At 42.7% G+C, this 27,676-nt stretch overlaps 2 protein-coding genes across 10 annotated transcripts in view; both read left to right on the top strand.

The window, feature by feature from the left end:
- The window catches only part of LOC134225369 (cGMP-specific 3',5'-cyclic phosphodiesterase), a 278,804-nt gene that overhangs the window by 248,383 nt on the left and 2,745 nt on the right, over positions 1-27,676 (top strand). For 8 of the 9 annotated variants that reach the window (XM_062705430.1, XM_062705395.1, XM_062705387.1 and 5 more), the window contains 4 exons: positions 5,715-6,038; positions 8,339-8,492; positions 8,650-8,809; positions 15,125-15,345. In XM_062705430.1, the coding sequence (XP_062561414.1) occupies positions 5,715-6,038; positions 8,339-8,492; positions 8,650-8,809; positions 15,125-15,345 (859 nt within the window). The remainder of the gene's footprint in view (positions 1-5,714; positions 6,039-8,338; positions 8,493-8,649; positions 8,810-15,124; positions 15,346-27,676) is intronic. The other variant, XM_062705421.1, reaches the window with a different exon arrangement.
- LOC134208392 (uncharacterized) lies at positions 19,593-25,787 on the top strand. Its single transcript, XM_062684379.1, has 2 exons — positions 19,593-24,066; positions 24,125-25,787. Exon 1 carries the CDS (start codon positions 19,818-19,820, stop codon positions 21,816-21,818), a length of 2,001 nt encoding a protein of 666 aa, XP_062540363.1. The 5' UTR covers positions 19,593-19,817; the 3' UTR covers positions 21,819-24,066; positions 24,125-25,787.

The raw sequence follows: 27,676 nt of genomic DNA, 5'->3' as shown, positions 1-27,676 counted from the left end.
AAATGTTATCTAAGTAACCAGTACGTAATCTATTAGTGGCACCTTAGAACAAGATTTAGCACTGCTGTCATGGCAACATTTCGAAGATTCATTTTTTCACCAAACAAAAACAAACTTGGAAAATGTTTGGTAAAATCTTCTGACTCCTGAAAAAACATAAGCATAATCTCTCATTTTGCTCTATAAACTTCCTTTTAAATTAACTTTTAGTTCTATTTTAGCCACAGCACGAAAAATGACTTAATATCAATGAGATGACAACATATTTATTGATAGGCAAATTTTAACGACTACCTTCGGCAAGCAAATATATATATGAAAAGTTGGATAAGCTTTAAAATCAGCAAAACTCTCGAATGAATAGAAAACCTAAAAAAATGCTATATACCTATAATATAATCAAAAGGTCCCATATTGCCCCTATTCAAAGCATGGTAGCACATAACATATAGGCATCTTGCATTATATTCCTGAAACCCCCTTCGACTCATCCTGGTTTGCTGGCGTAACTACGGAAAGAAGGATCCTGTTCGAAGTGCTGTTCGGTACCCCTTGTACATAAGTAGGAAAAGGTTCCATTCAAAAGCCAAAATAACTCCACGCAGAAATCCAAAAGTATTCCTTTCGAAAGTCTAAAAGGACTCCGGTCGAAAGTTTAAAATAATTTTGTTCAGAAGCCAAGATTCTGTTCGGAAGTTCAAAAACGCCATCCTGAAACCCTAAAGAAATCTGTTCTGTAGCCCAAAAGCGTTCCCTTCAGAAGTATAAAAGGATTTCTTTCGGAAACCCAAAGAACGAGACGAACTTCTTTTGAGATCATGAACGGAGACCTTCTGGTCTTCCGAACGGAACTCTTTTTGGTTTCGAAAGAAACTCTCTGGGTTTTTGGAACTGATTCCTCTTGCGCTTCCGAACAAAATCCTTCTAGAGATTCGGTAGGAAATCCTACGATTTCGTTCGGAATCCCAAAAGGATTCTATTAGGAATCCCTTTCCCAGAAACAGAAAAAGATTCCGCTAAGATGCCCAGAAAGCTCATGTGAAAATTCAAAAATGTTCTTTCGAAAGTCAAATAGGATTCAGTTTAGAAGTCCAATAGAATTCCGTTCAGAATCGTCAAACAATTTTGTTCGGAAGTCAAAAAAATATGCTTTAAAATAATAGTAGGAAGCACTGGCGGCGCCAGCTATTGTCATTTGGTGGGGACCACTTAGCGCAAGAACAATAGCCTATGAAAACAATGGTGTGATTGCATCGTGTGGTGCCCCACCTCTGTCTCCGCCAGTGGTAGAAAGCTTGTACAGTTTAGTGTGTAAAAAATGTATCAAATAGCAGTAATTGAACGACGAGCGACAGTAAACTGGACAAAATTTGCAAGATGCCCAAAAGTTTTAAAAAAAATTATCGGAGGAGCCTTGAAGATTTTTGTTAAATAGGATGAAGTTCTTAAAGAAAGGAACATGTTCAGTAAGTTCATAGGATCGATGATATTTTTTGAGATGCACAAATTTTTAGCAATTTCTGAATTCATGTTTATTTTGTTTTTGTTTTTTCGCTAGTTTCGATAGTTCGATAGAGGACCAAAATTTCTGTAAGTAATTTTTAAAATCCTTGAAGTAAATGTTGGTAAACACTGTCGCTGTCACTGGAATAGACACGCTTGTTCAATGTAAGTTGAATATCACGTATTTTAAATAATAATTACCGATGAAGTAAAGTGAGTCAGATTTAGTCCAAACATGTTATTTTTAAATAATTGTATTGTAATGTCTTCTAGTATTTGAGAAGTAGTCAGGACCAAGTGAGAGGAAACAAAGATTTCTGATATTTATTCCTTGGGGCTCAGCAACCTAAATCCTTCATGTGATGGTGTTCCTGTAGGGTTCTAGACTAGGAGGTAGCTTATACAGGGAATCGGCCGTTCCGAGTCCTCCAGGTGGATCTGAATACATGGAAGCATTCCTCCTCACTTTGAGGTCGAGACTGCTGGAAGTCTGACGCTATTCGATCTGCATGCTACCACTACCCCAGTATTCGATGTTTCCAAGGCCTGAAACGACTCCCATTACATAATCTCCGACACACCGGCGGCGAGCTCATCACTACCCCTATCAATCTTCGTCGTACCGATGGCTTGATCAGCACATACGAGAGAACCTTCGTAGCTCCGAAGGCAAATCTCATCACCAAAAACATTCGCTTTTGTCGCACTGGCGGTGTACTCAGCCTAGACTGGACATCGTTGAACAATGCTCAAGCGAAGCGAGGTTAGTCATTTTCATATTATAACAACGAGTATAAGGACCAAAGCAAGTAATCCAATCTGGACCGTAGGGGGCGATAGGAATATGAACAGCAAGAATAATTTTGTAAATTCCGTCGCAAACGGGATTTAAGATATTAGATCAATTGCATGCCGTTTGATGATGCTTGTGGTCGGATAAGGAGGGTTCCTATTTGAATAATTCCGCGTGATTTTGATAGACTCGTCTCACTTGGTATACATTTACTGCTTCACACAAAAACCATCCAATCGCCTGCATCCAATCAAATTCTGAAACGTTTCAAAATATATCAATTAGGTATAAAGAAAAAAGAATTGATTATTGACGATGAAATAATTATTTTCTCTCCAATCTTTCTTCAAATGTATCTCCGACATCGACCGGAAAACAGTAAACAAACAAATGTAATAATACCCATGACGACGGTAGTAAATTAGAACAAATTCAAATTCAAATAGAAAGATTGCTTAGTTTTGCTGGGTACCGCTGGGTACCAGAGAGATTAGTACACTGGAACCATAAAATGAGTACTAATTTGCTCTGACCCCAACATCTTGATAATTATATCTATGGTCATACGGTAAGGAGCGAACTGAGCAGCATGTCAGAGTGACTTATGAGTGGCTGAATGCGAAATTGAAAGGTCGGTGTTGGAAATGATTTTTCGGCTGCACCCAGTCCCACTCACCACGGCGACGATGAAGGCGACTGTAGATTATACTGAGATCCATGTTTTTCACTGCATTGACTATGAAATATTTCTACCCTGCAGTTGATATGGCGAGTTTGAATTTTATGTTATTCTGATTCTGACGCTCCGTCATTGGGCGCTGGCGACGGGGGAGACCATATGACTGGATGCAATATTCAAGAGCTGCAACTCCATAGACAATGCATATTGAATGGTCGTTCCAATAGTTGGGAGTCGATTTTAATCGAGGTTGCGAATTTTTACGTTGCGATACGTAATCAATGGATCTTTCCTGCGGTGCGGTTTTCGTTCAGTGAAGTCTCTGGAATGTTGCTTTCAGCTATGTGGGTTCTCTTTTCGCCAGCGTTTGGACTTTGGAGAGGAGGCGCTGTAGCCAGTGTAATGGAAGGTTTAGTTTCCCATAGCAGTTTTCATACAAACTTGAACCGACTTACGCTCAACCAGTTTTTGTTCAAATCGGTTTTTGGAGGACACTCGGAGCATGGGACGGAATCGAGTGAGCGTTGTGGAGCTGGGTCGTTTTTTTGAACCTCTCTACTAATATTCTTTGTTTTTTTATAAATACGACATCAATACTACTACAGTATATGACAGTTTTTATTGTACCAATACTTTCAAAGCTTTGTTTTGGTACTTTTGGTACCCACCTTCATCTTAACTGTATTCCAGCAGTCACGAGGGGCCCCATCGAGCTCACCCTCTTCCGACAACGCTACCTCGAGATGCTGCGCGTATGCAGTGGCGACATCAGGTTGCTTCAGGCGCTCTAGGTCGTACCGCGGCGGTCGTCGGTACCGAACATTGTTGATGATAAATAGTTTTGGGCGCAGTTTACCCATCACCAGACAGTGGTCAGAGTCGATGTAAGCACCATTGTCCGGTCCGTACTATCTTGCTTATTATTCGTTGCGTGAGTTTTTTTAAAGGTTGGCTTGCAGGGCCTGACACCAAACGCCCTAAATTTCCGGAGGACCGTTCCTCCATATTCTCGGTGGACCACGGAGCTCAGTTTCACTTAGAGTCCCTCGCTGGCACTCCGACGATGACTAGCCGCCCCTAACATAGAGAACAGACGCTCAGTAAGATTTGCACCTCCGGAGAGGAGCAAATCACCCCTTCCCTGTCAGCATACGACCATAGTTCCTACCGGGATTGGTTACCCCATCTTCTCTAAGGATGCTCGTATCCCGGCCAGCGCCACGAGGAGGTGCGGATAGGAGTTGCTGGGTAAAAGGCTAAGGACCGCTAGATGGGGTCTTTTTTATTCCTTCAGGTACACGAAGTACCAATAGTACGCTTTTCCCAGCATTTGCCGTTCTCAGCCCGGTTTATATTTCCAGTCCTCGTTGTGATCAGCGACTCGACTGTCCCTTCTACCTTTTACCATTTTGCCACCACATCATCCACCAGCGTCGATAACGATCCTTCGCCCAGAAGCGCGACGTTTCGATCACCGAGCGACTTTATCTGAATTAAGGCTCCCCCAGACCTAAGCGATTTCATCGCCGCGACGGCAACAACTAGCCGCCGCGATTCTATCGTTGGGTCGCTGCAGGCAATTTTCTATCTACGCTTCCATACCAATGGCGACAGAATCGCTGTCGCCAAGCGATAGAATCGCGTCGCGACTGTCGCGTCGCGTGTGTTTGGGGGAACCTTTACTTTATTGACTTTTTTCGGTGAAGATTATACTACTCAAAGCGAAAGGGAGTAGATAAAAGGAATGAACATACAGATTCGATTTGACACCACAAGCGAGTGGCAAGTGTGAATTGAAGAGAAACTGAAGATTAGCAGAGGGCCATATGTGAGAACAAGCATTGTTAACATCGCTGTTATTCTGCCTAACGTCCACCCATGAACGGCTTGGATAGTGACGTGGTAATCACTGTACCATGACAGACTCGCTACTTTCGTTTTCTTCGCTGAACTAAGACACATTGTCGACAATTTCCGGCACTTCCTTCACCGTATTCATCGACATTGTTTTATTTGCCTCCATGCCAGCTCCCAGATTTGGAGACCTGAAATCGCGGTCAACTGCTGCAGCCACTCCCCCACCTTCTGTTGATCTATGACCTCCCAAAGACAGAGCCATCTTCATTCTTGCTCGAGTTAACTATGCTGACGCTGCTGTTGATTTTCTTCCGGATCGCATCTCGCCTCTACAAAACTTCCTTCTCCGCTACCAGTTGATTGTACAACATTTCCTACTCTTGCTACAACTGCTGCTGCTCTATCCCGCGTTGTACCTGGAGCTCCAGCTCACGCATCTACCGTTTCTGCTGCAGCGGCTCTTTTTTCCAGTCATAAACTTTTCATTCTGCCATTTGTTTCTATATCATCGATCTCCTGTTTGGTGGATTTCTTTCTTCCTTTTTTAATCATCTGTCTACTCTAAAAAAAAATAAAATAAAAAAAAGCTACACAGTATAAAAATGTTACAGCATATATGATGTAACAAAAAGGCTCCGTACGATTCGACACATTTTTCCATTACTTTTTAAAATTACAGGTTGTTGTTACTATGGAGCTTGTATTTAATGTTGCGTACAATAAAAAGTTGGATGTAGAATTAAAGGTGCTCCAAATAAATAAACAAATAAACTAGAAAAGCAGTATCACCAGTAATACTATATTATCGTTTTCAGTTTTGGTATCCAACAACATCGACTATTCAGTTTTCTAATATTACAATCTCATCCTGCCCCATTCCAGGTCCTCTGCCGGTGGATCCTTAGCGTGCGGAAAAACTACCGTCCGGTCAAGTATCACAACTGGCGCCACGCGCTGAACGTGGCCCAAACCATGTTTGCGATGATGAAAACTGGCAAGATGGAGCGCTTCATGACCGATCTGGAAATTCTGGGTCTGCTGGTGGCTTGCCTGTGTCACGATTTGGACCACCGAGGAACCAACAATGCATTCCAGTCGAAAACCGACAGCCCGCTGGCGATTCTCTACACCACCAGCACCATGGAGCATCACCACTTTGATCAGTGTGTGATGATTCTGAACTCGGAGGGGAACAACATTTTCCAGGTAAGTTTGGGCGGAGTTGGTTGAATTACGGGGAGATGGAAAACGGCAGCCATTAGTTTGTACCACTAAATTCGTCGAATAAGTCGTAAATATGTTGCGAACATTTCTTGATAGCAGGTCAGATGATCGATACATCATGTGTGAAACACATCAAGAGTTGTGCATATTTATATGATTCATACAAGCAAAAGCCATGATTCATATAGCACTGGTTTTCTATTGATAAAATTGATAACAATAAAAATGCAAACGCAATCTAGGGTAAATGATCCAATAGTGGAGGAACTAAGCACGTTCCAACACTATTCATTTTCCCAGAATTATTCCAATACTTATTTCACTTACCTTGGATATATATTGGATAGTTTTCCCCATCTATTTTAATGGAAAAATGCCTCCGTCGCATGCATTCCAAGTATTTCGTCCTAAAATGATAACTCCAATTATTGGTACATTGTTCCAATAGTTGTGGTATTTTTTAATTCGTGTTCCTATAGTTGCGAATCCCATTGTTTTCTTACGGGACTCGCAACTATAGGTACACTACCACAACTATTGGAGCAAAGAAAATTTAGTAAGGTACTTTGAAGATATTTACCAGTTTATCAAGATAATCAATGTTGTTTTCACTTGGTTTGTATTCTGACATAACACTTTATTATTGAACGTAGTGGGTTGCTGCGTTTAATTCTTAGATTTACCGCATACTGTACTACCACAACTATAGGAACACCCACGACTATCGGATCATTTGCCCTATTTGGTAGAAGAAAAAAACATCTTGAACTAGAAGACGAGAAACGAAAAAAGCCCTCGTTGGTTTCGACAAACCGATGAGAGTGGGCGTTAGCATTCGGTGCCGGTCAAGAGGCAGCTCAGCGCGAACACTTTAATCCAAAGTACTATTTCCTGGAGCCAACATGGAGAGATGAAGTTGTACTTACACTTTGTAGCTCGCTTTAAACTTGATATAACATTTGAAGGTGGAGCGAGGAAACATTTACACAAAAGGTAACATATGCACGGTATCCCTTATTCCTTGTGTGGGGAAGATTGATTCAATCAGCACTACCTTCAGCATATATTGTTGTGTCAACAACATTTCTGATTTAAATTAACCACAGATGGCTAGAAGTTTCTTCAAGATATTTTTTTTTAAATAATTCAAATACTTCTACTGTTTCGATGCCTCTACATCTCAACTGAAACTTGGCCTGCCTTTTCGCATGCCACAGTTATTAATTAATTTATTTAATTGTCACACCGTCTTGTCTATTCTACGCCTTTACACGAAAGCCTATCTGAAGGGGATCCAACACTACCGAATTGAAAAGATAATTGATTTAATACTGTGAGGTACTATACAAGTAAAGGGATGAACATTTGCGCAACCAAGCTTCTCCATAGTTCTATTAGAAAATTTCGAGCTTTCATAACTCATATCAATAGCAAGCAGTGAATTCAAACCGACAAAGGCTGACAAAGGCAATACCATCTTTTGAACGTGTAAAGACTATCAATCGGCATTTAACCTTTGTCCCTCATGAACATATAACTAGCGCAGATAGTTTTCACAGTTTGAAACACGCTTGTTTTGCAAACAACTACCTTCTTGTAGGCAGTGTGTTTATTTTCACTTACGGCTTCCGCATACGGTGGGGTCTGTCCTGTCGTGGGAAGTCGATTCGAGAGCGAGTAATTGCACGTTTCCGACATGCCGTTGGAACGAGAAACGATACGACAAACGTGCGACAACGGCTGCGGCCGTTCCCAGTCCCAACAAATGTAGGACCGGAGTAGGATCGACATGGAAAATAGTATCACGCCTCGAAAGTGATATGTTTATGATGTGTTTTCAATTCTCACGCTAATGGCTAAGTGGGTTGCAGGTGGAAAATGTGAAGCTGAAAATGAGCATAAATTATTATGATTGTAGATTGTAAACTAGACATGCACATGATATTTGGCGGACCGATGCTTGTTTATGGATATCATTGCATGAAACGGAGTACCAATATCTGACTTTTGAAGTCTCATTAATTTTTCATAATGTATCTGTGGTGGAATCAAATATGATACATAGTAGAAACTCGTCTTATGACAAGCGAAGACATTTCGCTAGGAGTTGTAAATAATTTCTGTGCATCAGGTTGAGGGGCAGTTCTAGTTTAAATTGAAGCCACGATAAAAGCTATGAAAGCATTAAATTATTAAAAGCATGCATGCAAAAAATACTTCGTAGAAACAGAGTAGTGCACAGGAATAAAAACCAAACTTTCATGTTCTATCTTTTTTTCCAGGCTCTATCGCCGGACGACTTCCGCAAAGTTATGAGAGTGGTCGAGTCAGCCATTCTGTCGACCGATTTGGCCATGTACTTCAAAAAGCGCAGCCAATTTCTGGAGCTGGTCGAAGGCGGTGAATTCGACTGGCAGTGCGAGGAAAAGAAAGAAGGTAATGTATTCCAGTCATGCACTAATCATAATAACTCCCTAGACAGAAGTAATACGTGTAACTGCGTCGTGGGATGCAATCCCTCCCTCGCCTCGGTAGGGTGGTCGGAAACACAGTTTGGGGTAATATTCTTTTTCCACCACCTTTCTTTTTCCAGTGCTTTGCGGTATGATGATGACGGCATGTGATGTAAGTGCGATTGCGAAACCGTGGGAGGTCCAGCATCGGGTAGCCAAACTGGTGGCGGACGAGTTCTTCGACCAGGGCGACTTGGAAAAGCTACAACTCAATCAGCAACCCGTGGCGATGATGGATCGGTAATTTGGAAATAAGTTAATTTTTATTCTATTATGTGATTCGTATGCCGGTAACTGCTGGGAAAATCAGTATTGACGTCAATTCAGATAGGATCAATTGGCCTCTCTGGTTAATATTTTTCATAGATTTGATTTGATTTCTTTGGTTGGGAAATAGTTCCACAACTCAAGTTCTTCCTAGCACAACGACCACCAACGCTAATTATGTACCCATAATTGAATCCGACAGCAATTAAGATTGCCGTTACGTGATAATTGTCGCTTCATTAATCAACCTGGAACAGTTCACAGCTGCCAGGCAAAGGTTGTTGTAGGTACTCCAGTGCCAACAATTAATTGGAATTCAGTTAGATTACGTCCAATTTAAAGAGCCCATCACTCATCTCCGCTCGTGGTTGGAAAATCCTTCTGAATCTTGTCCGCTGTCCTTCATGTAGCTTGAAGTGATGTTTGCCTTCAGGGACATAAAGATTAATTAGGACATCGAAATCTCTGTGAGGCCATTTCAAGTATTTCTGGACGGTAGACAGGAAACTGGTATAGACAATCTGTTCATAAAATGCTGGTCTGCCCTGCAAAGATTTTCAGAAAGATAGACATGTCTTCTTCAATTTAGAAGACTATTGAGCATTTAATTAAATTGGAACATTTTGTAATATTTTCTTTTCAAAATAAAAGATTGGTTGTAAATTGCAATTGCAAACTTTTTTTTTTTGTAAAAATTTTATTGGTCTAAAGAATGATAAAATAATTACTTGACATAACTAATTACACTGCAGTATCCAAGAAGAATTCTAGGGCATTAATATCTACTATTCCCTTATGCTCATTAATGTAAGTGATATAATTGTTGAAAAGTGTCAAAATTTTAATTCTAGTTCGATAGTTGATTCCTATTAGTTGAGGTCTAATGAGTTCGGTGGAAGTTAGATTTCGCCAGCCTCGGAAGAACACACTTGTTTTCTGTTGAAGTAGCTGCCACGCTGCAACAACTCGTTGACAGTCACTGAACTTATGTTGTAATGTTTCAATTGCTGCATTGCAATGCTCGCAATTCACATTGTCAGCACGACCAATTCGAGTGAAAAGATCTCGGTGCTGGATTTTTTCATTCATTATCAAATATAATTGACTCTTTACTTTAGATCCTAGTTGCCTTATTCCCACGTTTCTCCAGCATCTAACCCAATTTATGTTGGGGTATTTACGTTCCACTCTGGGAATATCCGTTTGGCTAAGGTGGTGTTGATGAATCAAATTGGCAATTGGGCACTGTTGTAAATTGGCAGGCAATTGTGCGAACTTTTGAGTTATTATTATTATATCTGGAAGATCAGGAGGGATGACACGTTGGGGGTTCTCAGGAAAGATTAACGATTTATAGCATGGTATAGCGTCAATCTCCTTAACATGCCTACTTGTTAGCAATGCAGAACATTTTAGTGCTGGTAGTTGAAGCTTAAACCTCCGTGACCATGGTCTCGAGCCAGTTGTTGTATCGCTATTCGTGCGGGAGCTCTGTTCCACAGGAACGTTCCTATGGTAGATGTAATTTTCGCCGTGTGCACGTTACTTGGAGGCAAGATAGACGACAGAAACCAAATTTTGGATGTGTTAACTACTATAACCTTCTGATGAAGTGTGAGTAGGCGCAGTGATTGCAACCACGCGTGCTGGGCAAAACGACTGACGATAGCATCCCAGTTCAGTTTAATCATCAGCATAATAGAATTACAATAGAAGATGCCAAGAATTTTAATTTTGTTCACCGTCTGTAGCCATGGAATTTCGATTTGGTTGCCGTCTATATAACCGACATCCAATGCCATCGTCTTTTGCCAGTTGATTTTTGCCCCATATACCCGTTCAAACCTTGCAAAGAGATCCCTTATTTCAATGACTATTTGATGCGATGATACGACGACAGTAATGTCATCGGCGTAAGCTACGACGAGGTCATTTCCACATGTACGTTCTAATTGCCGAAGAAGTGGGTGTAGGTATAGAACGAATAGATGCATACTCATAGGATCACCCTGTCTAACCGATCGTTGAATCAGAAACGATGTGGATAGGCGTCCGTTTACCATAAGCTGAGACGATGATGTACTGGAAATACGCGCTAGTAGTCGAACAAGATCGGTATTTATCCCGAGTGAGCACATGGTTGTGTGGAGAAAGGTGTGCCGAACTCTGTCGAATGCTTGTTCTAGATCAAAAGAGATGAGTTTAGCTCTCTGTTTGTTTTTGATCAATTTCGCTATCCGATCCTTGAAAGCCAGCGTAGCTTGGTAGATGTTTCCTTCGGGATTTGCACACTTTTGCACATTACTTATTAGGTGGTGCTGCCTCATGACATTTTCTAGTCTTGCCTTCAAAATCCGAGCTAGCAACTTGTAGTCGTAGTTCAAAAGGGAGATGGGCCTGAATGCTTTGATGGTATTGTCGGTGCCTTTCTTTTTAACCAGTACGATTACTCCGTTGACGCAGTCCGCCGGAAAGTTTGATTGTAGTGCCTCATTCAGAATCAGATTTAGTTCTCTGTGGATGACATCGAATGTACGCTGGTAGAACTCTTTCGGTATGCCATCCGGCCCCGGTGATTTCTTTGCAGCGCTAGTTTTGATTGCAGTGTAGATTTCAGCGGTGGTGATCTCTCGCATACAAGCTCCGTTTGCTTCGTCGTGCTCCGGAATAACTCTATCGCATAGAAATATTTCGTTTTCGTGATGATTGTTTTCTGTTTCTGTATACAGATTAGCAAAATACTGCAGCGCATGACTTTCAATTTGTTCAGAGCTTTCCAGAAGTTCTGCTTGCTCGTTTTGCAGGCGGCTTATCGTAGTTTTTTTCCTTCTCCTCTCACCTAGCTGGAATGTCGATAGAGGCTCTCCGGTGACAAATGTTTCATTTATTTGTGTGAACTGGTGTGTAAAGCGACGTTGCAGTGCTAGCATTTCAGCTTTTAAACTGTTGATCGTAGGTAACAGTTCCGGGTGCTGATAGTATCTGTTGCATGCTTGGTTCAGTTGTGCGTATAACCGTTGACGCTTATTGTGGAAGATGTTGTAGGAAGCTCTTGATTTCCAACGGAAGAATTTCAAGATTTGCGGCTTGGCATACCTCACCCACCAAAGTATCTATGAATGATAATTCCGACGTTGTCGCGTCCAGTACTGCCATCGATTCTGGAAGTGTTGAATGTGTTCGGTTGTTAGTATGTGGGGACGAAGTGACCAAAAACCTCTGCCGTTCGGCCGTCCGAGGGATGGCAGACATAGTCGCATTGTAACCGCCTTATGATTCGTAAAAGAGCAAACATGGGTATCGATGGTTCTCAGTTGCCTACGAAGTCCATGATCTACGTAGAACCGATCTAATCTAGATTCCGAGTTATGGGTTTTGTACGTCGGATCGATCGTTCTCGGCTTTAGTGTGTCCCACACATCGGATAGCTGCAGTTGTCGTATGGTTGCTTGTAGAGAAGGGCTCATATTGTAGCCTGTTGCGTCACATTGACGAAGTACGCAATTAAAGTCTCCTCCGAGTATCATGTGATCGGTTCTATGCCGGAGATAGTAGGCAAGCGTGCCATTAAAAAACGCTCTCTCTCAGCGCGAGCAGCAGTGCCCGAGGGAGCGTATACACAAGCTAGAGTGGTGTTGTTAACCCGAAGAGATGTTATTCGGCTATCCAGGCTCTTTTCTACGTGGCTGAACTGTATGTGTTCTTTGAGGGCAATCGCTGTCCCCCTTCTCGCCAGATCCACGTTACTAATGACGGTATATCCAGGTAACGATATTTGTTCGTTGTCGACCTCCTGAAGGAAGACGATGTCTAGCTCCATGGTTCGAAGAAACGTGAGTAGGGCGTTCAGTTTATTCGTGTTCGTGATTGCGTTTATATTTATTGTAGCAAGGTTGTAACTAAAATTATCCATTATAGATTATTGTTATCAAGGGCCACTCCTTCGTCGTCGTCGGGTCGCATTTTTTACCGGATCTTCGTGTGCGACTGCTGCTTGAGGATGATGTGGAATCGTCTGTTTCTCCTCCAGCATGCTTTCGGTTGGGAAGCGGTGCCGATGTTACATCGTCAACCACTGGTTGAGGGAAGAGAAGATGTGGTTGTTTGAAGATAGATTCGTTTGTCTGCTTGTTAGCAGTGCCACCGGAGGAGTGCGAACGTGGCTGCGATGGAATCGTTGTTGTTTTCCTGGTTACGGTTTGCCATGAAGTTGAGGCCGCTAGAGCACTCGAATTCATAGTTTGTTTGGTATCTCCTTTCTGCCTCTGTTCAGTTTGCTTCGGTCCTAATGGTAGTCGTGTTGGCACTTTTGGTCCAGACGATTGTCGAGTGACGGTGGCGTATGATTTTGCATTTGTGTCCGACGAAAGTTTTTGGAACAGAAGCTTTTTGTTTTGTATACATGATATACCGGAGTGTACGAAGTCGGAGCAATGACGACACGTGAGTTGCTGGCCATAAAACGACACATTTGTAGTCTCGCCATCAAGGATGTTATCGATCATTTAGTAATCTGCCTTCGATCATTTAGTAGTTTGTCAATAACTCATTCCACAGGATAAATTTCAAAATGTGTTGTATGGTGGATTTTCAGTGCGAAGGTTTTTCTACAACTCTCCTTAACAGGTCGATGTTCGAACTCCACTATTAAAGAAGTTACGGTGCTAGTTGCTGTACTTATACTAAATGATAACAAAATATGCAATAGGGTGGCTCAAATTAGTATGGGAAAAACTTTGTTCAATTTTTTTGATGGGCCGCCCTCTTATTCGGTTCTATTTGATGCCCTGATGCTCTGGACAAAATTTCAGCCAAATCGGTCAACGTTTGGGCGGTGCTAAACTTGTTGGAAGTTTATATGGAAAAATGTATGCTGATACATCCAAAAACAGTAAATTGCAGCTGGACTACACAACTTACGATGAAGAACTTTGATACTCATCCAGATCTTGGAGAATTTAATACAGAATGTTATGCAGAAAACCGCGAGAAGATTCGAGTTTGCCCGGCTGAGTTATTAGCATTTCTCTGCAGTGGGGTTTGAGCAAATTTCGTTTCTTTTACTTTTGAAAAGAAATAAATTCACCCCTACAACACTCCAGTAAAATGCTAATATCTTTGTGTAATAAACTATAATCTTCTCGCGGTTTTCAGCATAACATTCTGTACTTTATTTTACAAGAACTGAATGAGTATCATGGTTCTTGATCGTTCTTGCCGTCCAACTGCAAATCACTGTTTTTGGATGTTTCTGCATACATTTTTCCATATAAACTTCCAACGAGTTTAGCACTGCCCAAACGTTGACCGATTTGGCTGAAATTTTGTCCAAAGCATCAGGGCATAAAATAGAACCGAATAAGAGGGCGGCCCATCAAAAAAAATTGAAAGTGTTTTTTGAGCCACCCTAATATGCAATCATTTAGTCTAAGTTACTGCTACTAGCGCTATAGCTCCGTTATTAGTGAAATTCAAACAGCGAACTGTTAGGTAGAGTTATAGATAAACCTTTGCACTAGAAGTCCACCATACAACACATTTTGAAATTTAGCCTCTGGAATGAGTTATAGACAAACTGCTAAATGATCGAAGGCAGATTGCTAAATGATCGATAACATCCTTGCTCGCCATCAATTGTGATATACGAAGGAATATTATGTTTTACTACCATTTTGACTAACCGAACTCCAGTCGGGTACCCACCGAAAAGGTAAGTTTCCCCCACATTTGTTCGCGAATTGAGAGCACTTCTCCATAATCGCTTAAGAAGTTCGCGATTTAATCGTCAGTGATGTCTATAGGGAGATCGTAGAGCTTGACATCGACAGCTCCGTCCTCCATCTTTAGTCTTAGCCTGTATAATTTTCCATCGGATTCGATGTCGTGCTTGTCGTCGTGTTGTTCAACCACTCTTTGAGCAATCGTTGGCCGTGATGAAAGCACAGCCTAGTGTCCTACTGCATTGAATGCGTTTCACTTCATCACGAGTCATTTCTAGCACTGTACCAATGAACTCGTGTAGCTCTTCGTAAGAAGGTTTTTTCGGCACGTTAGCATATTCAATGCGGAACGTGTTCTCGTGACGCCTCATTTCCGATTTTCACCGTTCCTTGGCCCGGCGATGCCAAAGAAAATCAAAACTCGAAGGAATAGAAAGATGTTGTAGCCCGTGATAGATTTCCGTAAAAAGTGAACACATCCACTCGGTTTGGAAGTTCAACACTGTTCAAATATGATACTCTTACCAATAATTAATCAACCCTAATTTTCTCTTCTTACTCGTTACAGTGAACGCAAGGACGAGCTACCAAAGATGCAGGTTGGATTCATCGACGTGATCTGCCTACCGCTGTATAAGGTCCTGTCGGACACCTTTCCGTGGATAAGACCACTCTACGATGGAACGCTAGACAACCGACAGCACTGGCACGATTTGGCGGAAAAAGTAGAAATGGGTCTGACCTGGATCGATCACGATACGATTGATAAACCGGTGGAGGAATTTGCCTGTGAGATTGTTGACCAGTTGATTGTGCTAGAGAAGAAGTGAATGTTTCTGACCGTCCACGAGATCCCCTGCATGTCTTGTGTCTATTTTGTGTCCTTTCTGTGTATCCACGTTTTGAATGTGGCTAATGTGGTGGTATGGTTGACGGTTTCTTCATAATTTTAATTAACTTTTTGCTGATTTTCTTAATCATAGCGGCCGTAACGTAATATGTAATGCCTGTAACAGACTAACAGTCACTCATATGTAATCTTCAGTTTGGCATTATTCTCTGTTGGTACAAAAATAGAAATGTTTGGAGGAACTCGGTTTGCCACACTGGTGGTGTTTGTAAACCACACTGGTGGTGAACTATTGATTTATTACAAATCTGATGAAGGCTGAAAAGCAGTAGGCCGAAACGTCTTGTCTTGTCTTAGCACATACACAGCCAGTATTGAAAAGCATCCTAGAAATGTCGGTTGTATTTCCGAGCATTAATATTTGCAGCATATAATAAATATGGCACAAGTATTAATTCGGCCAGGCCCACTGTGCAGGCTTGAATTTGGGAGATAATTCATTACTCCCTGGCAATCAGATTATTTAGTAAAAAATAACATGATCAACAAAAAGTTTTGAATCTACGAAAGGAAGAAACGGGGACAGAGTACCAACCATTTCACATTTAAGATGATAGATGATTGACGAATCGTTGGGAGTGACTTAGCTAAGAAGATTAAAATGCACTCCTTGGGTCCTCGACGTCTTGAGATGGGATACAGTGTTTAGTCTAGTGCCCTGGCTTAGGTACCGCACATTAATTACGTAACGTTGTAGGAGAGGAAGGGAGTCAGATCAATCGTTACGGTTGATACAAAATAATTAAATCATACATACAAAAAGTGTTACGAGAGGGAGTGAGGGGGTCTAAAATTGCCCATATCTACGTTACGTAATTTTTAAATAGAACCTTATATAAGCCTAGGTTCAAGTGCCATTGACATTGTCATGACCTAAACTTTTACCTTCAGATATTTTCAATTCCGTATATCATGGAAATCTAGAATTTTCTCACATTTTCTAGATCCTGCAGATCCAGATTATTCAAATGCTTCAATTGTATCGATTTTCCGTCACAATCGTGCCGTTGCGGCGCGTTTTCCGTAGGTCAGTTTGTTGTTAGTTTGGACGTGCTGCTGGATTTAAAAGTTAATATTTAGCAATAAACGTAAATGTCTGCGTTCGAGTTTGTTGGCATAAAATTATTTTATAACCTTTTCTAAGCGGTATTACGCAGTTAATTTGACATGTTTCATTTGTTTTCGTGATTTATAATGGAGAACTGACAAAACAAGTTGAAAAATATTTTTTTGGAGTGTACTAGATCATCCAAACTGTCCTTGAGTCCAGAACTCGCGATCTACAGTTACAATGCGAGCTTTTTTCGTCACTCTAAGCTTGGATATGTATTCAACTATGTCCATAACATCACAGATAGAAAAAGTTGTTGAACTTTACACGAAAGTAATGCACATAAAGGGAATGCCAGAAAGAGCGTGAATTTAAAGAATATTATCGCATGTATGAAATTTCTGTTGCATTATGTAAATTTTTATAAGATTTGTGCTACAGAAACTGACATAATGCTATAGAAATTGCCAACATTTAGGGTGAACTTGTTGGAAAAGATCCATGTACACCCATAATAATAGTGTAATTTTCCGCGTTTTCCGGATATGTATTCACCCATATTCATAACATATTCATTAAGATCAGGAGACATGGTTAGATGGTTTTGGGATATTTTGGGTCATCCAAACTGCCCTTGAGTTCCGAACTTGCGATCTACAGCTACGACACTAGCTTTTCTCGTCACTAGAAACTTGGATATGCATTCAAGCATGTCCATAACATATTCCAGTAGACCAGGAGACACGGTAAGTTGGATTTTGGACATCCTGTGTTATTCAAACCGTCCTTGAGTTGCTTGGGATCTACAGTCACCACACTAGCCTTTTTCGACGCTTCAAGCTTGGATATGGATTCATCCATATCCATAATACATTCCTGAAAATCAAGATGTTTAGATGTTTTGGGATATCCTGGGCCATCAAAACCGTCTTTTATTTCAGAACATGTGATCTACAGGCACAGGAGTACATTTGCCAGCTAACCGTAAGCATTTAAAAAAATCCGTGTGTGCGATTATAACGCTGTCACAGTGCTAACATGCTTTATACTGGCTCATAGAGCCTGGTTACTTTGGGTTTCCGTCACTCAAAGCTCCAATATATCGGCACCAACATATCAAATTTTCTCAAAGTTACTATATGTGTGTTATTATTACAGTTGATTACACCAGCACCAACATTTCAAAAGATGTTTTTGCAGCTGTAGATCTCAAAGACAGATTGGATTGTCCATAGAATATCTCAAAACTATTTTACGTTATCCGTTGACCTCCCGGGAAGTGTAATGGATGTAATGGAACGGATATTGAAGCTTTGAGTACCGAAAGGAGCTTCTAAGTAGCTGTAGATGTCAAGTCCTGAACTCAAGGATAGTGTCTGCGAGCAATCGATCGAGCTACCAAAACAACCACACTCCCTGAGAGAGGTACTCCATGCGCGATATCACTGATGTCGCATTTCTATTGGTATTGGCTCGTAATTCTCTCGCAGTCTCTTTGCCGTGCGATCGATGCGATCGCCGTTCGGGGCGTCGATAGTGCAAAGGCTACACCAGCAGCAGCAGCGAATGCTGCATAAAAGTAGTTCAAAACAAACCGTCGTCGTACGCACATCGAGGGGCGAACCCTCGATCGAATAATTGTTTCGTGTTTAGACTTAATTAGTAATAAATGTAGTGTTGTAAATAAAGTTGTTTCGTTGATTAGTGTAAAATAAATGTTATAGTTGTTCGACGTAAAAATAAACTGTGTAGTGAATGTGAAACTATTGGCGTTTTGTGTGACTGATGGTCATTTTGGATGACGAAAAGCCCCCCTAAGAAAAAGTGTTTTGGATTGGGAGTTCACTGGTGCTTTTGTGGGTGGAAACATAGTTCTCGGTCGGGAAGGAACCCGACATAAGCTGGTCCTTCGAACCGGATGATCTACCGGAAAACCTTGGAACGGTCAAATTCCGAAGATTTGACCAAGTGCGCCAGTGAACAGTAAATGAAATTCACACAATTAAAATCGCGCCATAGTGAAGTGTTCTGAACAAATGGATTGCGCCATACTAAAGTGCCCAGAAGAAGAAAATCGCTAATAGAATCTACTGAAAAGACCCTTCGGCCATCCTTGGGTTAAGTGAAAATTATGTGATTCGCCATTGCACGGAATAATCAAAACCCACGTCATAAACACTAATCAAGGCACCGAACATCACATCGAATCGTCATCATCAGCTGATCAATCTGCTGCAGTGCATACCATTCGCCTTCAGCAACAGTAAAAGGAATTGACGACGTAATTGCACGACGACCAGCAGTGGTTATTGTTTGCTGTAGCTGCTGCTGTATCATCGCACAGTGGAGCGCGTGGGGATTAAATTTGGAATGAATTCAAAAGTTTCAACAAGAATTGTGAAATAACCTTAGCGTTGTTCTACTACCGTTCAGGTATGTAAGAACCGGTATATGTCTTGCCGAAGCCTTTTTTAAGTCCCACTAACGCCAACCCTTCGATTCTGTGCGATTTGTTGCTGCCGACTAATGTCAACGGAGAATATCTGTTCGTCAAGAACATTTTGGGTTCACGGACCGTGCAAGGTGCGACGGAACGACGACGATCGATTTTGAGACGGACGACACTACATTCGCTTTGGGCTTGGGCATCACGGAAAGGCTTTTCCGGCCAGGTAAATTCATTTTGATCAGTATATGCCCAGCCGAAGCTGGATATTTTGATACTGCACATCTGAAATAAATTTCATTCCCCTTTCGGTGCAATTTGGATTGTTACGAGTCGAACAAACTGAACGATAATTTTGAGGGATTTTGGATGATGTTGAACTGAAGCTGATTCGTTCAGCGCTATCTTTAGTTCTCCAGACGATTTCCCGCTGTTACATACTAGTTAGCGACGTTTGGCAAAACTTGTTACATTTTTGAACTCGGCTACTGGTACTTGCTGTTGATTCATAGGTAACGCGAACAGTATATGTCTAGCCGAAGTTTAAAATTTGAATACTACATCTGTGTTTCTAATCCCTCGCATTTGCTGGCTTGGATCGGAATCTGAGGCATTCGTTCGAATATTGGAGATGCTCTCAATCGGAGAACTTGCTGGTTTTGGCTTCGGCTGCACCGCTGTTACTTCTCATAGGTGAGCTGAACAGTATATGTCCTGCCGAAGCGGACAATATTGAGTACTACATCTCCTTTTCTATCGATTTTGGATTTGCCGACGGTTCTACGACTCTGCGAGTGGAGTAACCCATCTGACTAACGACATTGTTCGAGTTTCCGTGGAGCGACGACAGCAACATGAAGCCCGTTACCAGGAACGCAGATTCCCTGAAGAGTTTGACGACGAGGCTGAAGGGGTTAAAATTATCTTTAAGTAACATTAGCCAGTACGTTAAGAACTTTAAGGAGGGTACCCCTGTCGCTCAAATCAATGTTCGTCTCGAGAAGTTAGATGTATTGTGGGTTCAGATAAGTGAGGCAATCTGGGAAATTCAAGCGCACGAGGACTTCACGGAGCCTGAAGGTTTGCAGAGGGAGCAGTTGGAGATGGAGAACCGCTACTACGATGCGAAATCGTTTCTGGCGGAGAAAGTGGGAGAGGTTCAGCATAATTCCGTCCAGAACCAGTCGACTCGTCCTGGAGATGTCACTCTACGTGGTGGTATGGACCACGTTCGCCTACCTCAAATCCAGCTGCAAGGTTTCGACGGCAACATCGACGACTGGCTCAGCTTCAGGGACCTCTACATGTCTCTGATCCATGAGAAGCCAGACCTACCCGATGTGGAAAAATTCCACTACCTCAAGGGGTGCTTAGCAGGCGAAGCTAAGGCACTAATAGATCCGCTAAAGATCACCAGGGACAACTACCAGGTTGCTTGGCAGTCGTTGCTAAAACGCTACAACAACAGCAAGCTCCTACGGAAGAAGCAAATGCAGGCTCTCTTCAAACTGCCGTCCCTCACCACGGAGTCAATCGCGGATCTTCACAGGCTGGTCGACGGATTCGATCGTGTGATTCTGACCCTAGATCAGATCATCCAACCGGCCGAGTATAAAGATCTGTTGCTGGTCGAACATCTAAGCGCTTGTCTCGACCCGAGCACACGGCGGGGATGGGAGGAGCACTCGTCGACGAAGGAGCAGGACACCATAAAGGACTTGCTGGAGTTCCTGCAGCGGAGAATCCAAATTCTCGAAGCTCTACCAGCGAAGGTGGAGTCGAAAGTCTTCGAGCAGTCGCCACAACGCAGAAAGAAGCCATTTTCACCGAAGGTCAGCACCAGTGCCGTACAGTCGTACAACGCGAAGTGTCCCTCATGTGCGGAGATACATGGACTTCACACGTGTCCATCATTTTTAAGGATGTCGCAGTCCAGCCGGGAGTCTTTCTTGCGCGAAGCATCCCTTTGCCGCAATTGCCTCAAACGTGGTCACATCGCTCGGGAGTGCACTTCGAAGTTCTCCTGTCGGTATTGTAGGGGTCGTCACCATTCACTGCTGTGCTTCAAAGGAGGAGATCGAAAGAGTAGCCAAGGATCACCGAGGAGATCGATTTCAGGAGGTACTCCTAAACAGGGCAGCACAAGCACAAATTTCAGGGCAGCGAATGCTTTGGCGGTCGAATCTACTTCTTCCAACGCGGCGCAGTGTGTTTCATCGCAAGTTCTTTTGGCTACAGCTGTCTTAGTAATAGAAGACGATGTGAGTCGTCGGTACCCAGCACGCGCCCTTCTTGACTCAGGTTCCGAGTGCAATTGTATTTCCGCAAATCTTTGCGAGGCGATTAATGTTTCCACCCAAAAGGCCAACATCGCGATTCAGGGCATCGGGCAGTCCGGAGTGAAGGCAACTCACAAGACGAAAGCTGTCATCAAATCTCGCGTCTCGTCGTATGCTCGATCCATGGAATTCCTCGTCCTACCGAAGGTTACAGCGAGCCTACCAACCTCTACAGTTCAGGCAAGTGGATGGGACATTCCAGAGGACATCGAGCTGGCGGATCCCGAGTTTTTCCGATCGAGGAAGATCGACATGGTGTTGGGCATCCAAGCGTTCTTCAGCTTTTTCCCGTCAGGAAGGGAAATCTCGTTAGGCAAGGACCTACCTGTGCTGACGGAGTCCGTTTTTGGGTGGATAGTGACAGGCGAAGTCACATCAGCAACTCAGGTGACTGGATTCACCTGCAACATTGCGATATCGCAAATTATGGAGGAGCCAATTGGAGAATCAAAGGAAAGCGATGTGCGTTACTTTCAACCGTCCGGAAGCAGTCGAAGGATTTCTGAACGGGAATGATACACGGAGATTTTCACGAAGTGATATGCTTCATAACGAAGCTTGGTCTGCTCGGAGGGACGAAGAGGCAACGAAAATGCAACGCAACTAGTGCAGAACTAGGTGATCCGCTATCCGAAATGGTGGGTGAGGAAATACAAAAGTTCCATTGGCACTATCGACTATTGGAATGAAGGGACGTTTTCAATGCAGCTCTTATGCTCAAAATCACGGGTGGTACCACATAGGGTGCAACAGAGTGTGCCACTTGCCTTTTTAAAATGTAGAAATCGAAGTTTAGGGTTCGTCAGCAGATTCCGTCCTGTGCATCGAGGGGAGTTTTTCTCTTCTTTCTTTTCAGAAGTTTCCCGGCAACTTCAGGGTGGGTGAGGATGTCTGCGAGCAATCGATCGAGCTACCAAAACAACCACACTCCCTGAGAGAGGTACTCCATGCGCGATATCACTGATGTCGCATTTCTATTGGTATTGGCTCGTAATTCTCTCGCAGTCTCTTTGCCGTGCGATCGATGCGATCGCCGTTCGGGGCGTCGATAGTGCAAAGGCTACACCAGCAGCAGCAGCGAATGCTGCATAAAAGTAGTTCAAAACAAACCGTCGTCGTACGCACATCGAGGGGCGAACCCTCGATCGAATAATTGTTTCGTGTTTAGACTTAATTAGTAATAAATGTAGTGTTGTAAATAAAGTTGTTTCGTTGATTAGTGTAAAATAAATGTTATAGTTGTTCGACGTAAAAATAAACTGTGTAGTGAATGTGAAACTATTGGCGTTTTGTGTGACTGATGGTCATTTTGGATGACGAAAAGCGCCCCTAAGAAAAAGTGTTTTGGATTGGGAGTTCACTGGTGCTTTTGTGGGTGGAAACATAGTTCTCGGTCGGGAAGGAACCCGACAGATAGTTTAGATTGCCCAGAATATCTCATAACTATCTTACCATATCCGTTGACCTCCCGAGAGGTGTAATGGGTATAATTGAAGGCATATTGAAGCTTTCCGTACTAAAGAACGATTTTCTTGCAGCTGTAGATTTCTAAAGTCCTAAACTCAAGGAATGTTTGGATGGCCTAGGCCGTCCAAGGAACTTAAAAAATGGTTTTTTGTACATCACAGTAACTCTACGGTTACGTTTGAATAAAAATCTTATTTTGAAACAATAAATCCGCTACCAATACACCTAAAATTTTCTCTTTCGTAACTTCACCGTGTTCATGACGTTTTAGATTATCGTAGGGCCTTGATCGCCTATGCATGATATTTTTCCCAGATAGGGGAGTCAATTTAAGCAATTTTGCTGAAGAGAGCGTTCATTTTTATCCATCGTGCGATTTTATACATCCATTTTTCGGTAGCGGTCATAAATGACCTCGTGGGCCTGAAAGGGCCTGCAAAGATTTATAATTGTTGATTTTGAGCATTATATTCATTGTTTGTCTTTTTTTTTCCTTTTCCTAAAATTCATATACTTTAAAGTGAAATCTTTTGTGTTTGAATGTTTTGCTTCTCTTACATAAATAATGGATAGAAAGGAAGATAACCTGAGTTTTGAAACAAATTGTTAGGAAGATTCTGTACCAAATTAATTTGGTTACACTGGCGACCACCTCGTCAGAGCTACCGATAGAATCGATAGAATAGTAACAAGGCAGTCTCGATTGAATTGTCAAATCATTTTCTGGCATTCAGCAAACACGTACCGTTTTGACTCAAATTCCGAACATGACGTATATTTCGAATACTCGTTTTTTATAGCCACCCTATAACCAGAGACCGGCGGAGTGAAAAACTGTCGAAATGGCAACGTATGAAAATGCATGAAATCGTGAAAATAATACTGGCATCACTTGAACTTTTTGCTTGCTTCTTATGGATGCAAAAAGTAAACAAGTCGATTTGGAACCGCTTTTGACGGTTCGATTGGAAACAAAATGGCGTCTTCGCCGATCTCTTATTGTAGTATTTCTAGTTTTTTAATGGCCACTTGGCATTTTTTAGGAGTGCTCGCGTTTTCGGCGGCACACCACTCGATACGGAGGCGGTGCACAACTGTCATTTTTGCTGATTTAGCTTTGCTGCGTCGCAGCATGCATGAAATATTAAAAATGACAGTTGTGCTTTGCTTCCGTATCGAGTGGTGTGCCCCCGAAAACGCGAGCACTTTGAAACTTGAATTCCGTGAGGAGTGACCTTAATGTCGAGAACTATTGGAGGTTTTCTGAACTTCAGGTTGCTTGCAGATCTCTTGAAAGGTGGTTTGCTCATCGTGGCCTATCAAGATGGCATCCAACTAAGTTTTTTTTTCTTTAGATGACTGGTAGCGCAAGTGGAACGAAGAATCGACCAGACCGTACATGACTGTCTACATTTGCTACACGCGAATAGGCGCCGAGAGAACTTCTACGCATAAAGTGTGTTGATACTTGCGATTCTCCAAATGATTCCAGATTTGTTTAAAACGTGTTTTGAGCCTCTCAAGATACGACGAAGTGCTGCAGTATAAAGGCCGCATGATAACGGAATTAATTCTTCCCGCAGTGGTAGGTTTAAGGAAGGCATAGTCTCGAAGACAATAATAAAAGAGACACTTTTTTGCCAAACACATCCGTACAAAATCGTAAGCTCAGGAGAGAAATTCTACAGTTAAGTTCCAGCAGGTGGGTGTTGCTTTCATTGGATTTAACCCCTACGACGATGGACACATGTTACACATAGGTTACCGCAACTCATATGTTGTTGCGACCAAATTTTGTCTGACTTATACTGTTCGGGACCTTACGTGTCCCTGGACGAAAAGTGCAGCGTCCCTTACTATCTCTTGAAACAGTACAACTGAATGGCTTCTCAACAAACTGTTCGCCTGGCGTAAGAGATGTTCCGTCACATATGTTTTCGAATTCCCAAAGTCACTCCAATCGGAATTCGAGACGTAACACATCTCACATGTCCTACGTACAGATATGTAAGTATTTCAACTTCAACTTTGTGATCGTATGCGTATCTTTAAGCTTTCTACAGTGCGTATACGTCTGAAAGATTTTACTTCTTATTTAGAGTGTGGGGTCGGCGGAGATGTGGAGTCATACTTGCTGTAATGAGTTTTCCATATGGCTTGTGCCTCCCGTCCATTTCAAGCGCGGGTAGCATTGAGACCCTTCACTCTAAGGTCAGCAGCTAGACTTTGCCGGACTCAAGCTAGCTAAGAACCATCGTCAACGAATGTGTATGTTCGTACATTTTCAAAGCTAGTTCGAAGATCGGTGGCGTGACATTATATATACAGTATCCGAATGATGGCGTCGAAAACCTTTTTTCTTTTGGGCTACGTGGGGCACGTGACCCACCAAATTGGATATTTTCCCTGAAATTTGTAGATATTGGCGTTACTGTTCTAAAATAAAAGATTTTTCATCAATTTTCATAAATGTCGGAGAAACCCCTGAAATTTTTTTGAAGATAATTTTGAAAGTATTCCTGGATGAAATCCAGAAGTAATTTCCGACGAAATTTTGGGAAATTCCATTATCGTTAGACATTCCAATGTAAAGTCCTTTGAGCCTACTTTCAAAAATCTCTTCAGGAATTCATCCGAAAGTTCATTTAAGTATTCTTTTTGAATATCTTTCAGAAATTCCTTTGGAAATACTTATCTAAAATTCCTTCAGTTCCTTTTTCGAACATCCTTCAAATTCCTTCAGGAAATCTTCCAGAAATACCTGCGGGAGCAATCTACCAGGAATTCCAAATTATTTTACAAAGATCTACCAGACATTGCTTCGAGTTTCCTTCAAAAAATCCTTCAAAAATGCCGAAGTAAGTTCCAACGGGAAATCCTTTCAAGAGGCTCGGAAGCCTCCTTTCAAGAGGCTCGGAAGCCTCCTTTCAAGAGGCTCGGAAGCCTCCTTTCAAGAGGCTCGGAAGCCTCCTTTCAAGAGGCTCGGAAGCCTCCTTCCAAGAGGCTCGGAAGCCTCCTTTCAAGAGGCTCAGAAGTTCCTTTCAAGAGGCTCAGGCTTCCTTTCAAGAGGCCTCAGAGCCTCCTTTCAATAGGCCTGGAAGCCTCCTTTCAAGAGGCTCAGAGCCTCCTTTCAAGAGGCTCAGAAGCCTCCTTTCAAGAGGCTCAGAAGCCTCCTTTCAAGAGGCCTGGAAGCCTCCTTTAAAGAGGCTCAGAAGCCTCCTTTCAAGAGGCTCAAGCCTCCTTTCAAGAGGCCTCAGCCTCCTTTCAAGAGGCTCAAGCCTCCTTTCAAGAGGCTCAGAAGCCTCCTTTCAAGAGGCTCAGAAGCCTCCTTTCAAGAGGCTCAGGCCTCCTTTCAAGAGGCTCGAAGCCTCCTTTCAAGAGGCTCAGGCCTCCTTTCAAGAGGCTCAGAAGCCTCCTTTCAAGAGGCTCAGAAGCCTCCTTTCAAGAGGCTCAGAGCCTCCTTTCAAGAGGCTCAAGCCTCCTTTCAAGAGGCTCAGAAGCCTCCTTTCAAGAGGCTCAGGCCTCCTTTCAAGAGGCTCAGAAGCCTCCTTTCAAGAGGCTCAGGCCTCCTTTCAAGAGGCTCAGAAGCCTCCTTTCAAGAGGCTCAAGCCTCCTTTCAAGAGGCTCAGGAAGCCTCCTTTCAAGAGGCTCAGCCTCCTTTCAAGAGGCTCAGAAGCCTCCTTTCAAGAGGCTCAAGCCTCCTTTCAAGAGGCCTCAGAAGCCTCCTTTCAAGAGGCTCAGGCCTCCTTTCAAGAGGCCTCAAGCCTCCTTTCAAGAGGCCTCAGAGCCTCCTTTCAAGAGGCTCAGAAGCCTCCTTTCAAGAGGCCTCAGCCTCCTTCAAGAGGCTCCGGAAGCCTCCTTTCAAGAGGCTCAGAAGCCTCCTTCAAGAGGCTTGGAAGCCTCCTTTCAAGAGGCCAGGAAGCCTCCTTTCAAGAGGCTCGGAAGACTCCTTTCAAGAGGCTCAGGAAGCCTTTTTCCAAGAGGCCTGGAAGCCTCCTTTCAAGAGGCTCAGGAAGCCTCCTTTCAAGAGGCCTGGAAGCCTCCTTTCAAGAGGCCTCAGAAGCCTCCTTTCAAGAGGCCTGGAAGCCTCCTTTCAAGAGGCTCAGAAGCCTCCTTTCAAGAGGCTCGGAAGCCTCCTTTCAAGAGGCTCGGAAGCCTCCTTTCAAGAGGCTCGGAAGCCTCCTTTCAAGAGGCTCGGAAGCCTCCTTTCAAGAGGCTCGGAAGCCTCCTTTCAAGAGGCTCGGAAGCCTCCTTTCAAGAAGCTCGGAAGCCTGCTTTCAAGAGGCTCGGAAGCCTCCTTTCAAGAGGCTCGGAAGCCTCCTTTCAAGAGAATCTGAAGCCTCCAAGAGGCTCGGAAGCCCCCATTCAAGAGGCTCGGAAGCCTCCATTCAAGAGGCTCGGAAGCATCCATTTAAGAGGCTCGGAAGCCTCCTTTCAAGAGGCTTGGAAGCCTTCTTTCTAGAGGCCTCTATATAAGCGGCTTGGAATTCTTTCAAATGACTGAACTGTCCTTTCAAGGTTTTTAGACGCCTTTTTTCAAGAGGTTAGGAAAAAATTTCTGGATTTTTCTACGGGGGATTTATTTGAAGTATTCCCGAAGGAATTTTCGGAAGAATATCTAGAGGACTGCCTGAAGAAATTGCTGGATGACTTACCGGATCAATTTTTGGAGGTATTTTCTAAAGAATTAACATAAAAAATATTAATGAAATACCTTAATTTACAAAAAAAAACGTCTGAAGGACTTTCCGAAATAATTTCTGATAAAAATTATAAAATAACGCCGGGATGAATATCCTCAATTTTTTAATGAATTTCTGGAGGAAATTTAATAACAGATCGACTGTAATCTCGATATTTTGAGTTTTTCTATGGTTTGCATGTCTATGGATTTTTTTGAGTTTGGT

Source organism: Armigeres subalbatus, chromosome 1 (genome assembly GCF_024139115.2).
Source record: "Armigeres subalbatus isolate Guangzhou_Male chromosome 1, GZ_Asu_2, whole genome shotgun sequence".
In the NCBI taxonomy this organism is placed as follows: Eukaryota; Metazoa; Arthropoda; class Insecta; order Diptera; family Culicidae; genus Armigeres; species Armigeres subalbatus.
Note: the sequence above shows the minus strand (reverse complement) of the source record. Positions and strands in the feature narration are given on the sequence as shown.